At 33.6% G+C, this 15,625-nt stretch overlaps 1 protein-coding gene across 3 annotated transcripts in view; it reads left to right on the forward strand.

Moving 5' to 3' along the window:
- PPFIA1 (PTPRF interacting protein alpha 1) overlaps positions 1 to 15,625 on the forward strand; it is a 65,781-nt gene that overhangs the window by 15,200 nt on the left and 34,956 nt on the right. For 2 of the 3 annotated variants that reach the window (XM_032225436.1, XM_032225444.1), the window contains exons 3-12: positions 5,309 to 5,410; positions 7,307 to 7,471; positions 8,261 to 8,335; positions 9,322 to 9,423; positions 10,255 to 10,476; positions 11,902 to 12,048; positions 12,993 to 13,127; positions 13,942 to 14,025; positions 14,516 to 14,647; positions 15,147 to 15,209. In XM_032225436.1, coding sequence (XP_032081327.1) covers positions 5,309 to 5,410; positions 7,307 to 7,471; positions 8,261 to 8,335; positions 9,322 to 9,423; positions 10,255 to 10,476; positions 11,902 to 12,048; positions 12,993 to 13,127; positions 13,942 to 14,025; positions 14,516 to 14,647; positions 15,147 to 15,209 — 1,227 coding nt within the window. Of the gene's footprint in view, positions 1 to 5,308; positions 5,427 to 7,306; positions 7,472 to 8,260; positions 8,336 to 9,321; positions 9,424 to 10,254; positions 10,477 to 11,901; positions 12,049 to 12,992; positions 13,128 to 13,941; positions 14,026 to 14,515; positions 14,648 to 15,146; positions 15,210 to 15,625 lie in introns of those variants that run through there. The other variant, XM_032225453.1, reaches the window with a different exon arrangement.

A 15,625-nucleotide genomic window follows, 5' to 3' on the forward strand; every position in this document is an offset into this window, starting at 1 on the left:
TGCAACCCCCTCTCCAGCCATGCAGAGCCCCATTTACTCACCTAGGGGCATTCTGAAGGCACTGAGCCGCGGGAGGCGGAGGGTGGCGAGCAGCCGCTCGTGTTGCTTGGTGCCTTCCAGGTACCGCTAGATCGGTCAGTAGTGCTGTGCCTGGCTGGAAAGGGGGGTTGCCAGGCGGCTGCTCGCGAGCATGGCCACTTCATGGCTGCTTTGTTGCTGCTGCGACAGCACAACACAGCCATTCGACCCTGAGGCTGTGCCCGGTTCTTCGGGAGCCCGGTCGCAAGGGAGCAGCTGCCCAGCAATCAAAAAACAATAAGCCCTCCTCTTTAATAAGCCCAAGGCCATATTTCGTGGGTCAAAAAAATATAAGACCCTGTCGTATTTTCAGGGAAACACGGTACTTTGCATTACGCATTTTTAAAAAAAGTGATTTAGAGAAATGCTTTTCCTCTTCCTCCTCAAATACTGCAGATAAATGCCTTTAAAAAAGGTAACAGAATATTACACTACTATTGCCAACTTTAAATGCACAAGAACTTTCATATAAAATACTGCTAAATTTTCTTTTTAGATAAATTAGCCTAGGAGGGATGCATTAGAAAAAATAGTAATTGCAGTTGCTGAAAAAGAAGCTATTGCCATATACTTCTTTTAGACATTATTGCATATGGAGACAAAATCCATAAAGGCATTCATTATAAAGTTACACAGCACCATAACAAGTTTGATACTCTAATTCTTGGTTTAAAAAGGGAAATCAAGCTTTCCCTTAATTTAAAGTGGCAGTTACCCATGACTATCAAAAGATACATGTATCCTTCTCTTGATCAGCTGGTTATTCCCCCCCCCCTTTTAGTCAAATAGTCAAGTATTTTATAGATATAAATATGATGACAGCAAAATCACCATACATAAGTATAATATTTACAAGATTATAAAAATATTAACTGCTATCCAGGCAATCTGTTTGTTCAGAATTTTTAATCATTACATAAAACACTTAAAATAATAATGAACTTATTATATTTGTATTCTAAACTGTATTAAAACAAACTCTCTTGGGTTTCCCACACATGGTATAAGTAGATTAGTGTATTTCATTCCTAAATAAGGATTAGAGCTTGAATTTCTGGAGGGAGCAGCAGACAGAAAGGAGCTAAACCATTTGTAATCACCTGTTTCTGTATTCCTAGAAAGAGGTGAACATGGAATTGTAATCTATTTTATTTTCCTAGCAATAAAATGTTTTTAAATTTTGACTGGGAACTTCTCACATGTGACAGAATTCATGAACTTAATAAAATTCTCAGGTGTTTGGAAGGACTGAAAGGGAAATAGTAAAAAACTGATCTTTCACACGTCCATAAAATGTTTTCTCTATATTTTTTTCTCAATTGCTCATTGTGGATAATACCTAGGCATGAAAAATTACATGTCATAAGGAAGAAAAATTTACATTGAACCTTACATGGAGGGATAAGAGTGAGCCTTTTGATCCTCACTATCACCTGCTTTACTCAGGTCATGAAACAAACCAAGCAGTGCCGTGTGGGTGTTTGTGTGTGCATGGGCACATATTCATTCTATCATAACGAAACTAATGAAGTCTTATTTATCCATGTTGAAGAAACGGTAAATGTAATAGGCAATTTCTGGCCATTCAGGGAGAGGTGTTGTAGAACAATGATACTACATTAGTTTCACTTGGGTCCAATGTACTAAGAGGAAAGTAAGATTGTTCAGCAAAAATATCTCTATCCTATGCTGCTGTCAGAAACTATGATGTGTCAGAAACTTCAATATTAGATTTTCTGGAATTGGGAGATGGGATTGACTATTTTGAAAATATCTAAAATGGAAATAATTGTTACTGTATAAATCATAGTTGGAGTTCCCTTGACAGCTTATTAATTGATTTATTTTGCTCAATTCACCTGACTCCAGATGATCCATAAAGTAAAGAACATAAAAGCAACTGGTAAAAAAAGAATACAGTAAAGTCAATCCAAGAAGAATTACATTAATGAATACTTTCAGTGCCAGTGTCTTTAAAAATACTGTAGTGAAATATTTTGGGCATAATACTATGATAGTGAAGGAATGCAGACTGAAAAGTGACACAAAAATTTGTAAGCATAGAATATAAAGTGTGTGGCTGGAAAATGTGGGAAAGATTGTTTGAACATATAATATTTTCTGGAATTATCCAAACTATATTTAATATTCTGATCAATAGCATTATTTTCTACCCCTTTCTAAATCCCTGAATATGTATATATAGACACTTACAAGCTGTATTCCTATATTCTGAGAATAGTTTGAGATGTGTTTATTTTTGTCTCTAAGGGTAAAGTCAGAAGTTTAATTGAAGAAAAATATGTAAAGCATCTGCAAGTTGTAGACATGCATCTGGTGTAAATCTAAGTAGTACTCTCAGACAGATTACTGTCTCCAATATGGCGTCACAAGACGGTGGGAAGTTTATTTAAACTCATTCATGTAGAAGTAGTATAGTTTTCCAGTAATTTATACCAAGTTTTTGTATTGGGATAATATTTGGATCAGGTACTTCATTTGAGCTTCACAGTGAACCGATGTCTTGCTGACTTTTGCTGGCTAGCAAGACAGCTTTTGTAAGGGGAATTGTGACTGGATACTGGATCCAAGCTGGTGTAATTCTCTGTAACAAAGGAGAATTCCTTGAGATCATGTGACTCCAGATAGCTGCTCCTTGTGAGTAGACTGCAGAAACTGCCTTTACAATCAGCTTATATTTAGAGTGGCTGGAGACAGGTTTACATCAAGCTCATGTTTGCAAAGCAACCTTTACATTAAGTTCAACCATGTCTTATATTTTAATCAAATCTTTGATTCTCTTTTAATTTTTTGTATATTGGAGAGATTTAAGGTCCTTCAAACTGGCAAAATTTTACTATATTCATTGGGTGAGTTTCTACCTCCTTAAAAGATGATGGAGTAAATTTGAGTTAAATATAAATTTAAAATTTAAAAATATATGATTGCTTGGACTAGGCAGCAAAATGGTGCTACAAAATGATATGTGGATTTTGGAAAGTTGATAGCAGATTAAGGAGGCTGGGATTTGGAATTATAGTTTTGAATTATTTGGAAGATATTTTTCTAATGGGAAAAAGGAGATTACTCTGATTTGATTTTGTTTTTTATAATGAGATCTTAAACTAGACACTAGAGCCAAAAACTCAGGAAAGGTTTCTAAGATTGACTTGTTTGACCAGAATTAAAAAGATCTGATTGTCCTAATTAGATTTCGGCTGACAAATATTGATTGATGCAGACTTGGTTTTCTTTACCTAAGAAATGAGGTGAAGGGAGAAGTTTTCTTTAGAAATAATGATATACTGCTAAAATAGTTTTTATCTGCTGGTGATAGAGGAAGTTACTTTTTTGCTCTCGCTTTTCTTGTTTCCTTTCTTTTTCCCACTCCCTTTTCTTCCTTTTTCTTGCAGTTTTCTTTACATTTTGTAGTTTGTATTTATTTTTATTCTGTTCATATATAATGCTTAATAAAAGTTATTTTAATAAAGGGAAAATATTTTATCTTGAAAGACTCCTACTTTTTGGAGGAACTTACTGAAATATCAGTAGTTCTAAATTCATTTGTTAAAAGCATTAATGACATGTTTTATGTAGATTTCATAAATGTTAGTTAGATACTAGGTTCACTTTTTGCTAAAATTAGCTCTGTAATTACATTTTAATATACTTGCCTAAGTTCATTCTATACATTCTAAGCAAATATTTAGAAGAATATTATCTTACATCATAAATATATTTTATTAGGAAATACTTGTATTTACAGATCTCTTTATTTGTATAAGCATAGCTATTATATTTCGCAGAAAAAATCTGCAGTTACAGTACTTCAAAGTTAAACATCTCAGTTTAAACTGAAAATATGTAAATAGACTTGCATGTATGTTACAGTACTCTGATGACAACCATGGAACTAAAATTACATAATAATAAATGTGAAGTTTATAGACACCTTTGCTTAAGAATGAAAATAGATTGTTATTTTTGTCATCATGAGGATTATGGCTGTTTGGATAAATTGAATATGCATTTTGGGTAGAAGAAAAATTGTATGTTATGCAATACTGTTGCATCTTACTGGATATTGTGACAGTCATATGAATTACCGGTATGTTTTAGTTAATGTTATTTCTTGTTTAGGTGGTGGCAGTTTAAACTTCTATTTATGCAAAACTAGAATTCATTGAGTCAGATAGATTACTTTCAAAAGTAATTAATAAATTAATTTTACTCAAATATTGTAGAAAACTAGATAAGAGGCTTGTTTCTCTGAAGCTGTTTTTATTCTAAATGTTTTACCCATTTTAAGCCATAAAGCTGGACTTAGTCATAAACCACTCTGTAGTTCTACACAGCGAAAGTAGTAACTAATGATTTAGTTAATATCAAAAAGGTAGCAGGCTAAAAGCATGCAATATTTTGGGGAGAATCTCCTATAAGAGATATCAAGTTTAGTTTTGCTAACTATTTCACAAATGGATTGTTCTGCCTGAGTTCATTTATCATCAAATTTATTTTATCTTGGCTTCAACCATTCATTGGATGAGTGTGATCCAATGAACGGTTGTATCTGATTTTTTTATGGGAAAATTTTCTCATTGACATACAGTTCCTGTTTCCTCTTCAATTTGTGTGAGAAGATGTGTAATTTCTATTTACTAACTTTGTAATTTCTGGCACAATTTGTTCAGAAATCATACCCTGTTTTAAAACAGAAAACGAGCTGAGTCTTGTACAGTAGATAGAACAAGTAATTACGTTCGAAGATGTAATAAAATTCAAAGTTGTAATATTTGTGTATGCCAGAATGATCCAACATCATATAATAGAATTCAGTTTACATATTTAGAATAATAATATTAGCATTACTATTCTTTATTCTTTAAAAATATAAACCTGCCCTTGAGTTGAGATGGTCTCCAGGTAATAACATAAACAAAACTATGCTGTTTTCTTGACATTTATCAGAAGTGTCTACCTTACTTACTTTCAACTAGGGGATTCCCTGGTGATTTTCATTCAAATATTAGAAATAGAAAGCTTGGATGAAATAGAATGGCTAGGGTTGAATACTGCTCTATAAAGAATAATCATGATTGCTAGAAGTGATATTAAGATATCCTGCATAGTATTTTATTTTAGTATAACTTCAGTCAGTTATCTATAATATATTGCTGTATATAATGCACATTGCTGTAAATGTTTATAATTATTTGCTTATATTTTTCAGGAGTTTGCAGCACTTACTAAAGAGCTTAACATATGCAGAGAGCAACTCCTTGAAAGGGAAGAGGAAATTGCAGAACTGAAAGCAGAAAGAAACAATACAAGAGTCAGTTGATCTTCTGGTATCATTTGTTCGTATTTTGTGCTAGGAATTTATATTGAAATGGAACCTTACATGTAGTTTTTTTTCATAAGTGAATAAAATTATTAGTTTTATTTCTGCTTTAATTTCGGTAACTTCCACCTAGTAAGAAAAACATTTCATGTATCAAGACTGTGTATTTTATCTTGCATAATATTTCTGTAGGATAATTTGTTCCCTTGTTATTAAATATACTTTTCATACACCAAAACTATCTAACTGCAGATTATTAACATAGTCTCTCGGCGATCCTTTAACTGAGGTTTTTTTAAGAGACTCAAAGTTGATCCTTGCAGTCATTATCCTAACCTATTAATCCAGACTTTTGTTACACAATACATATATGAGAAAGGTAAACTCAACTGGCTGTCATTAATTTATACTTCATTGGGTGGATCACTATTTAATGAATGCAAAATCATTCAAAGCAGAGATTAGCAATCCATGTTTTACATGCACTGCCTGATACTCTTGTGAAACCTGAAATCTGTCAAGCACAAAATTTGGTGATAAATCTTTTCAGAACAATTTTTTATCTAAAGGAATTAGAGTTAGAGATATATTTTTGAAAGAAAAGTGTTCAAGATGGTGTATATATAGTCAGATTTTATAACCAATATTTAAATGTCACTGTTTCCTTCTTTTGAAATGGCCCATTTTTAAAAAGAATGTAGGTGAACAAGCTACTTCAGTTTAAAACAATGAGAATGTAGACGTGTACATGATTATAAGTTTCCCTAACAGAGTTTCAATGCGTTTTTGTAAGTTAGTTTTGTAGTAATTTAACCTTTAAATTCCTCCTCCTCAAATATCACTCACTTTAAAGTGATGCAACAAAGTTCTTTTGTTACAAGTAAAGTTTCTGATATGGAGAAATGTCTGCTGTATTTATATGCTCTGTAGAATATTAAAAAATTATGTAGATGTTATTGATACTTTATAAGTATATAAAACCAAATAATGTTTATATTATTATACTTATATTGTTATTGCGTATTTTAATGTGATTTTCCTTCCTAGTTTAAGGTAATTTACAGGTAGCCCCTGGCTTACATCCATGAAGGGCACCCACAACTTCGGTCATAAGTTGTGATGGTCATAAAGTGGGTCGCCATATGACCAAACCCAATTTTATAACTTTTTTTGTGATCTTTAAGCAACTGCCACAGTCATTAAGCAGACGCCGCAATCATTAAGTTGCTATGGGGTAGGTTTTGTCAGAAATTGGCAATAACATTGCAAATGACCATAAAAACAGGGCAGTTGCTGAGAACCCAAAATGTAATCACATATTGTGTGGACATCAGAACTTCAAAACCATTTCATAAATGCCTTTGGGGTCTGTCAGAACTTTGAACAGTTGCTAAGGGACCAGTCATAAGTCATGGATTACCTGGATAACTTCAGCAACTAAAGTAGAAGCATTCAACATTATCATGTTTTCCATTACATTGATCAAGAAGATAAACATAAACATATTATTATTTTCTTTGCATTGCTGAGGTTCAGTGTTAGATGAGCATTTTTATGTACTTTTTTGCCTTTAAACATCAATAAGAATTAAGGACTGGATAGGATGATACTTGCTTTTTAAAAAATAGAATAAAATTTGAAAGCTTAGATAGTTTTGAATAATGAATAGAACATTGTGTATATTATGAAAGTGCATTTTTTCTGTAAGTTATGTTCAGCTTCAAAAATGATTAATATATAATAACTGAATGTAACTTGCATAGCTTTACAGAGAAGCAGAAACAAAGTGATAGTTGTGTCTCATTGATAGTGAAATACGTTTGAATATTATTTTCTTCAGTTCAATATATACTGCTTTTTTCTCATGTAATTGCATTCGATTTTCAGTTACTACTAGAACATTTGGAATGCCTTGTCTCCCGGCATGAAAGGTCTTTAAGAATGACCGTAGTAAAAAGACAAGCTCAATCTCCAGCTGGTGTTTCTAGTGAAGTTGAAGTTCTCAAAGCACTAAAGTCTTTATTTGAACATCACAAAGCCCTTGATGAAAAGGTAGAAGATTACCGATGTTTTTTTCTTCATGAAAATATTTATTTATTTTATGGGATTCATTAAGGCTGCCTTGCTCCAAGAAAACTCTAGGCGGTGTACAGTAACTCCCAATATATATGTTAAAAACATACTGTAACTATTATTTTATTAGTGTAAAAATTAATTCTTTCATTTTTTTCATTTAAGAGCAGTCTGGTATTTTATTTTATTTTTAAATGGAGATATAGACTAAACATCTATTGCTTATGTTTGTATACAGACCAAAATTCAAAATGGGTGTTGTAAGTTGGTCTAAATCATAAAATGAATGAAGCAAAATTAAATGTTGCCCTTCCATTTCTATTCAGGCAAAAATGATTATTAATGTTGCCTCAGTTCTGGTACATGACATAAATCACAACTAATATAGCAGCATTGGCTTTAATTGAAATTTCTGCTCTCCATGGATGGATTACGGCTTTCATAATACCTCATAATCATTTTCATAATTATTGGCCAGATGACTAGTCTAAAAGGGTACCATATAATCTACCTCATTGTGCCTTTCTGCTGCAGAAACATATTGCCATCAAAAGTAATAGAAAATGCATAATGGCTTATTATTAGGTTTGCTTAATCACTTGATGGCTCCAGTCACAAAAAATGTATTGATAATTTGCGTTGCTTTTCAAATTTATCCCTACTCACCAACATTACTGTTATCAGTTTATTCTTGATAGTTACTGAATAGTTCGGCATCTAATGCTAGCAGAATTGTTTGGTGTTTATATCTTAACTTTAATCTCCTAGGTAAGGGAAAGATTACGAGTAGCACTTGAACGATGCAGCTTGTTGGAGGAAGAACTAGGTACTACACACAAAGAGGTAAGTTATTTCCAGTAAACTACAAATGGATAAAAAAAACTTGTCAGGTTTGCATAAGACCTATCAAGGGAAGCGAAAGGTTACTTGTAACCAGGGGCTGTTTGGCAATTTCTTTGACCTTGAGAAATTTGGCTAGTGATATCATAATGTAGTTTGAAATGGGTGGGACCAAAACTGGGGGTCTTTGGGAAGAGTGTGAGAGAGATTTAATGGGTAAAATTAATACCTTGCTGGAAAATCAAATTCCATAGTAAATATACTCAGTCAGGTGAGCAAAGTCACAGTGAAATAAAAAAGATTTCACTTGTTTATGGAATTAACATTGCAATAACAATACAGTTAGAACTAATATAAGGAGGATATTCCACAGATTGGGCTTTCTGTGTTGTTCATGTAGCTTGCAAAAAGAAGATACTTTCAGCAGGTCCTTCTAGAATCTAGGTGACCAGACTGGAATGGCATGCCCTGATACTTTCCTGTTTGCAGCTTATGGACTACCAATTATTTTCTCCATTTTACAAAATCTGCAAGCTCCCACTACTACTTTCTTGAACTTTTTCAGAATTCTAAAAATCATTTTTCCAGGTTCATAACTGTGTAGCTATTAATTTTTTATGGAATCTTTTTTCACCAAGAATTGAGTTTTCACTAGCAGATACTTGAAATGTTTTAGCTTACCTTAAAAATCAATTGATCAATCTTGTTTACTAATTAAGCATATGAAAATGGCTGAGTTATTGTTAGGTTTTTTTTGTATCATGTTTTAAAGGCAGGCTTGTTGCTTGATAAATATTTTCTGAAAAGTTTATAGGAATTGATCATAATTCTTTAAAATCAAGGTCATTAATATATCTATCATTGTTATCCATTCATGAATATATTTTGTGAATATTATCACTGCAAATAATTAATATTGGTTAAATGTTCCTTTTTCTATTCGAAATATAGAATGTCAATTAATATAGTATTTTATTCTTTTATTCCAGTTAATGATTTTGAAAGAACAAAACAATCAAAAAAGAACACAAGCTGATGGAATGCCTGATATTAATCATGATCAGGAAAACATACCTAGCACTAATGGGAAGGTATGATAAAAGAATCTTTTCCTTAGCCTTTTTACTCAACTTTTTTGAGAGGATAAAATCTGTTTATGATGCAGCAATTAACTTAATTCTCCAAATCATTCCAATAAAAAAAAGAGCAAGTAAGCTATTTTAATGTGTTATTTTCTTGATCATTTGATCCAGTATACAATACCATTCTTTGATAGATAATGTTCAAGTAATAAGAGCAATATCATTTTCAGGCAAAAAAATGTTTTGGGTTGGTTCTTAAATTTCTGAGTGAGAACCAGAACAACACAGTGGAAAAAAAATCCTGAAAAGTAATACGAATTCTTTTGTTCCCATTGGAATCACTGGTTTAGTACAGAGATCCCCAACCCCTGGGCTGTGGCTCAGGCCAGTTCAGAACTAGGCCACACGAGTGGCATGTGAGCATGCATGCGCATGCAGCTCCACTTGTGCAAGCAGCGGGCACTAGTGCAGGCAACTCTGATCACGTGAGTGGCAGGCACTTGGGCACACACTCCACTCACACAAGTGGACCTTCATAAGTGACCGCCGCTTGCATGAATGGAGCTGTGCATGTGAATGCGTATGAGTGTGTGCAGCTCCACTTGTGCGAGTGGAGCTACACAAGCACCTGCTGCTCGTGCAAGTGGAGCTGCAAGTGGCAAGATGGAGCTCTATCACTTGCACGGAACTATCCCCCCCTCCCCCTCACGCCAGGCCACCAAGCTGGAAAGGTTGGGGACCTCTGGTTCAGTATGAAAAAATTATATTGCACATGTTTATGCTTTCAGGGTGTTAAAAGTTTTTTTTTAATTAGCAGTGGCTTTTTCTTCTTCTAAATAGAGATCTTCCAATGGCTCTTTGACTCATGATGAAGATCTTGCTAAAGTAATTGAACTTCAAGATATCATAGAAAAGCAAACTAAAGAACAGTCGCAAATGAAAGAGAGAATCACTGCCCTTTCTAACAGAGTAGCAGAACTGGAAGAAGATCTTGATACAGCTAGAAAAGATCTAATCAAATCTGAAGAAATGAACACAAAATTGCAAAGAGATGTACGAGAGGTAAGAATAGGACTTTAATATGATTTAAATTAATTAATTCACTATTCTGTGTACTTGTTCTCCCCATGAGTTAAAGCATGTCTTATAATCTGATGTAAGCACTAGGTTTAGGATATTTCCATCAACTATATCAATAAGTTACCAACCTGAGAACAATTGCTTTTATAGTTGTTGTTTTTATTAAAAACTCTATTGTTCTCGATCTACATGCCATGTGAATCAGTATGATGATCCCACAGAACAATACTAATTCAGCATATTCATATCTAGTGGTATTATTATGTCTTCTAAAATTGGCCAGCTCAATAATGTTAATTATTGAAGGATTCTAAAAAAAAATGACCTATTATGCTTCCTCTTAAGCAGAATAAGAATGTTGGTACTTGGCAGTGACGTGCGGTGAGGTTTATGGCTGGAGAGGCACAACTCTCCCCCGACACCCCACTGACTAAAGCACTTTCTTTTGCCCGCCTGTGCTCCTGGCAGAGCTCAGGTGGGCTGCCGCGAGCTCAGGCGGGCGAAAGAAAGCTCTTTAGTCAGTGGGGTGTTGGAGGAGATGAGAGAATGCCTGAGCATTGCATTTATTAAAGAAAAAAGAAAAAAAGGAAATTTGAAGGAAAAGAGGGAGTGTGGGGTGGGGGTGGGGACATCAGAAACTGAGAAAGAGAGGAGGAAGAGTGAGCGTGACGCTGCAGCTTTAAACAGAATGACAAAGTTGAAGCCTCTAAAAATGTGCCCTCTACTATGAGGCAGGAGAACTGCGTGCCTCAACTACATCGGGATTTTTTAGGCTTTTAATCCTCGCTTAACTCTGCTCAAGTGCCTAAAAAGTCAGACTAGATGAAGTATGCAGTTCTCCTGCCTCGTAGTAGAGGGCGCTTTTTAAGAGGCTTTTTAAAACAGGCAGTCATTCATGGTGTGGCAGCAACTAGCTAGCCTAACCTCAGCACTCATCTTTTCCCGTTTACATTTTTTTCCTTTTCATGATTGACAGTGGTGAGGCTGTGCTTCCCCTGACTGCACGTCACTGGTACTTGGTACATATGCAAAGTTTAAAATAATATTTTGGGGCTAAAAAAGTCCCTGCATGGAATTTCTGGAGGTTTTCTTTAAATAGCTTATTTCTATTTCTAAATGCAATTATTTTCATTTTTTCCCCTCAAATATCAAAAGTAAATTATATATTTGGAATGTTTGCACTTTTAATGGTGAACGTTTTGAGTATCATTAGCAGTTTGCAGTCTCTTTAAGATATGTAAGATTAAAGAAAGCTGCAGTTCTTACAAATTGACCCCCCCCCCAATGGTTCTTTGGATATTCTCTTGGGTTTCTATAATAAAAGCTATTAATTTTTTTAAAACAACCTGTTAAACACACAATGGAGGGAGAATATATTTCTGTAATTTTCTGACAATCTTAATTTAGGCAATGGCTCAGAAGGAAGATATGGAAGAAAGAATTACAACTCTTGAAAAACGCTACCTCGCTGCACAACGTGAAGCTACATCTGTGCATGATCTTAATGATAAACTTGAAAATGAAATTGCTAACAAAGATTCATTGCATCGACAGGTAAACTTATTTTTTAAATAACGCTTTGAGCTTTCCATAAATTAATACTAAAAGTTCTGGATCGTGGGCAGGGGAGCTTTCTAATAATTCAAGCTAATTTGATTTGGATAAAATTTATGCATATTTGTTACCAATTTTTAAAGGTTTTGTAGTTATAAGAAGGTTTCATCCTTTCCATGTTTTATATTTTTCCTTCAACAAAAATGCCTCTTCTTCGGTAGTTTTGAGGAGATCTTCAAGGAATGGCTATTCTTGGTGTTTTCAAAATGGAATTAGCAGGCCTTTTAAGCTTGAAAAAGGAAAAAAAAGTGGTTGCTTGCCATTAGTTGCTGTCACAATCTTAGATGGTTTTGGGATAAAGGAGATAAAGCACCCTCATGGGGAGCAAAATCAGAGCTGGATAACATAGAAGATAATTACAAAGGTTAGGATTTATATGCAGTGAGTGCATTCAATTTAGTGTTTGTCTTTTTATTATGAAATCTGTGTGATATTTTTAGTTAGGATTTGTCTTGTACTCAAGTTTTTATGTCTCTTTTTGCCTAAGTCTGCATTTAGTACAAAAATGTTTTGTTACCGACTATGCTTTCCATAATAGCACTTTCATGTTCATGAAAGGAATTTAAATATTTTGCAGTGGCATCCATAGCACTTTTGCAAAAGTTCAGTTTTACCCAATAAAATTGAATCCCAGTATTCAATTAGGGTAGACAAAATGAAGGGTTTTTAAACATAATTTTTAATAAAATAATGTACATTTTGTAATGGTCATCTATAAATGTGCTTTTGAATGTTGTGTTGTATATAATTTCAGTGATTAAACAGGACTGTATGATCTCATACATCAATTTGCTCACTTTTTTTGCTAATGGAGAAACTATCGAAATGTCACATAGAATAATGTCTGCAGCTGTTGCTATAAGGACCTTTATTTTTGCTTCTAGAGTGAAGACAAGAATAGGCAGTTACAAGAACGATTGGAACTGGCTGAACAAAAATTGCAGCAAACTCTGAGAAAAGCTGAAACTCTGCCAGAAGTAGAAGCTGAATTGGCTCAGAGAGTAGCTGCACTTACTAAGGTAGGTTGAGTTTTATGATACATATATTTAGAAGAAACAGTTGATTCTTGATCATTTGGGGTTTCTTGCATTTCATTTTTAACCAGATAATTCAAATTGACTGATCTAGTCTCTATGTTTCTTGCTTTCTAACCCTTTGTATAGCAGTTCATTGTTTTTAATTGCTTTGAAGATGTTGAAATACCCTTTTGTGCCTGATTTGAATACTGTTTTAGAAACTTTTTCCAGTTCTTAGTAGGATAAATTAAGTACTCCAGCAATTTTGTACCCAATATTTAAAAGTAAATTCTTGATGTCACTTCATTTCCTTTTTTTTCTTGCTACTATTTTATTCCTTATTTTTATAGCTTGACTGTTTACCTTCTCGGAATTCTTCAACTAAAGATGTTAATCTGTTCGAATATACTTCCCAGTCTAGGAAGGTAGAATTTACACAAAGGACTTAAGTCCTTATTTCTGCTTGCTACTGCTTGTTGTTGTTTTTTTTTTTAAAAAACTTCACACATTAAAATGAATGTGAGGAAGATAATAGATTTTTTTTCTGAGATGCATAATGCAAAGGTATCTCTTTTGTCAAGACTTCCTGTTGCTTCAATCATCATAGCAAGATGTTATGGGGTGAGAGAATAAATTGCTCATTTGATGCATGAATTCATCCACTGTGTTTTGCCAGCCTTGGCAATAATATATCTTGAACATCTTGCAGTGTGTGAACAAAAATAGCAGTCTCATACAGCATGATATGCTTGTTTGCTAATATTTTTCTTCTGATGAATTCTTAGATTTTAATTACCAGTATTATTTAAAATGGCAGGCTGAAGAAAGACACGGAAACATTGAAGAACGATTGAGACAAATGGAAACACAGCTAGAAGAGAAAAATCAAGAACTACTAAGGGTATGTCATTACAATGATGAGATTGTCTCTCTTTTCTCTGACATAAAAAAATCAATGATGAATTTCAGGTTGGCAGAGGAAAGCATAATTTACTTATCTACATGAAGTTAAAATAAGGCGGGTAAAACTTGTCTAGGAGTATATATGAAATACCAGTAGAAAACAAATTAGGTAGCACTAAAGGGTTAAGTAGGAACAGAATCAACTGCCTGTAATTAAATATTAATATTAAAATCACACAATAGTTGAACAAATGCCTATTATTTCCAATAATCTGTTATTTCATGTGGATTTTCAAAAGAGTTAACTTAGATGGTAATGATATAAAATTTGCTAGGTATCATGTTTGGAAAAACAAAGAAAAATCCTAGTAGAGAATAATAAAAATCCAGAGTTGAGACAGGTTTATACATTAAGTATGCAAAAGATAATGGTTCTTATTCTTGTTATTTATTTTTTACTGTCCTTTCCTTCTATTCCTCTTATTTAGGCTCGACAAAGAGAGAAGATGAATGAAGAACATAATAAACGTTTATCTGATACAGTTGATAAACTTTTATCTGAATCTAATGAGAGACTTCAGCTTCACCTTAAAGAAAGAATGGCAGCTCTGGAAGATAAAGTAATTTTAAATATGAATGAATATTGCTTCAAGTGCAGTGGATATTTGATAAATTGATAAAACTTTTGTAAAAACTATAAACATATAAAGTTCTGTCTATATCCATCCATGCATCTATCTATTCCCAGCTGTTAATAAATAAAAGTGATGACAATCTAGTGCTACAATCTCTCCTTTCTCATTGGCAACAAAAAGCAATTATATCTACTTACACAATGCACTGAATTAACTGTTGTGCATCTTCCTATCCTGAAACTTAGGACCCGGGGATCAAGAAATAAATAATAATCTATATCATTTTTAAATTAGTAAAAAGCATAGGACCTTGTTTAGCAGAAAGGGTGCAAAGAATATGTATATCAGCTAAAACAAATAGCAGAATTAAGTATTTTGTGATCATAAAAGTAAAATAGAAAAAAAGTATTTTTTAAAAAATATACAGACTCAAATCTTAACAGCTCTTTGTATTAACGATCTTTTGCATTGAATTTAATACCAGAATTCCCTTCTCCGTGAAATTGAAAGTACCAAGAAACAAGTGGAGGAGCTTCAAAATGAAAAGGTAAAAATGAAAATAAAAATGTTGTCTTAAGTTGTAATGAAAACAAAAATAAAAATGAGACACTTGTGAAGTTTAATATATTATGCCTTTTTGTTGCAGTCATTTTTGCACTAGCAATAATATTTCACTTTCTATAGTTTTAATCTTTTCGTGCCAAGGATAATTATTTATTTATTAGTTATGTATGCCGCCCACTCTCGGAAGACTCAGGGCGGCTTACAATAAAAAGGGAGGGGGGGATATAAAAATAAAACAACAATTTCAAATTGCAACAACATTCATAACTTAGAATGGGGCTGGATAATTCAACAGCCCCAGGCCTGCCGGAACAGCCAGGTCTTGGTTGCTTTACGGAAGGCCGGAAGGGGTAGTAAGGGTCCGGATCTTGACGGGGAGATCGTTCCAGAGGGCCGGAG

The sequence above is a fragment of the Thamnophis elegans genome, chromosome 1 (assembly GCF_009769535.1).
Source record: "Thamnophis elegans isolate rThaEle1 chromosome 1, rThaEle1.pri, whole genome shotgun sequence".
Taxonomy (NCBI): Eukaryota; Metazoa; Chordata; class Lepidosauria; order Squamata; family Colubridae; genus Thamnophis; species Thamnophis elegans.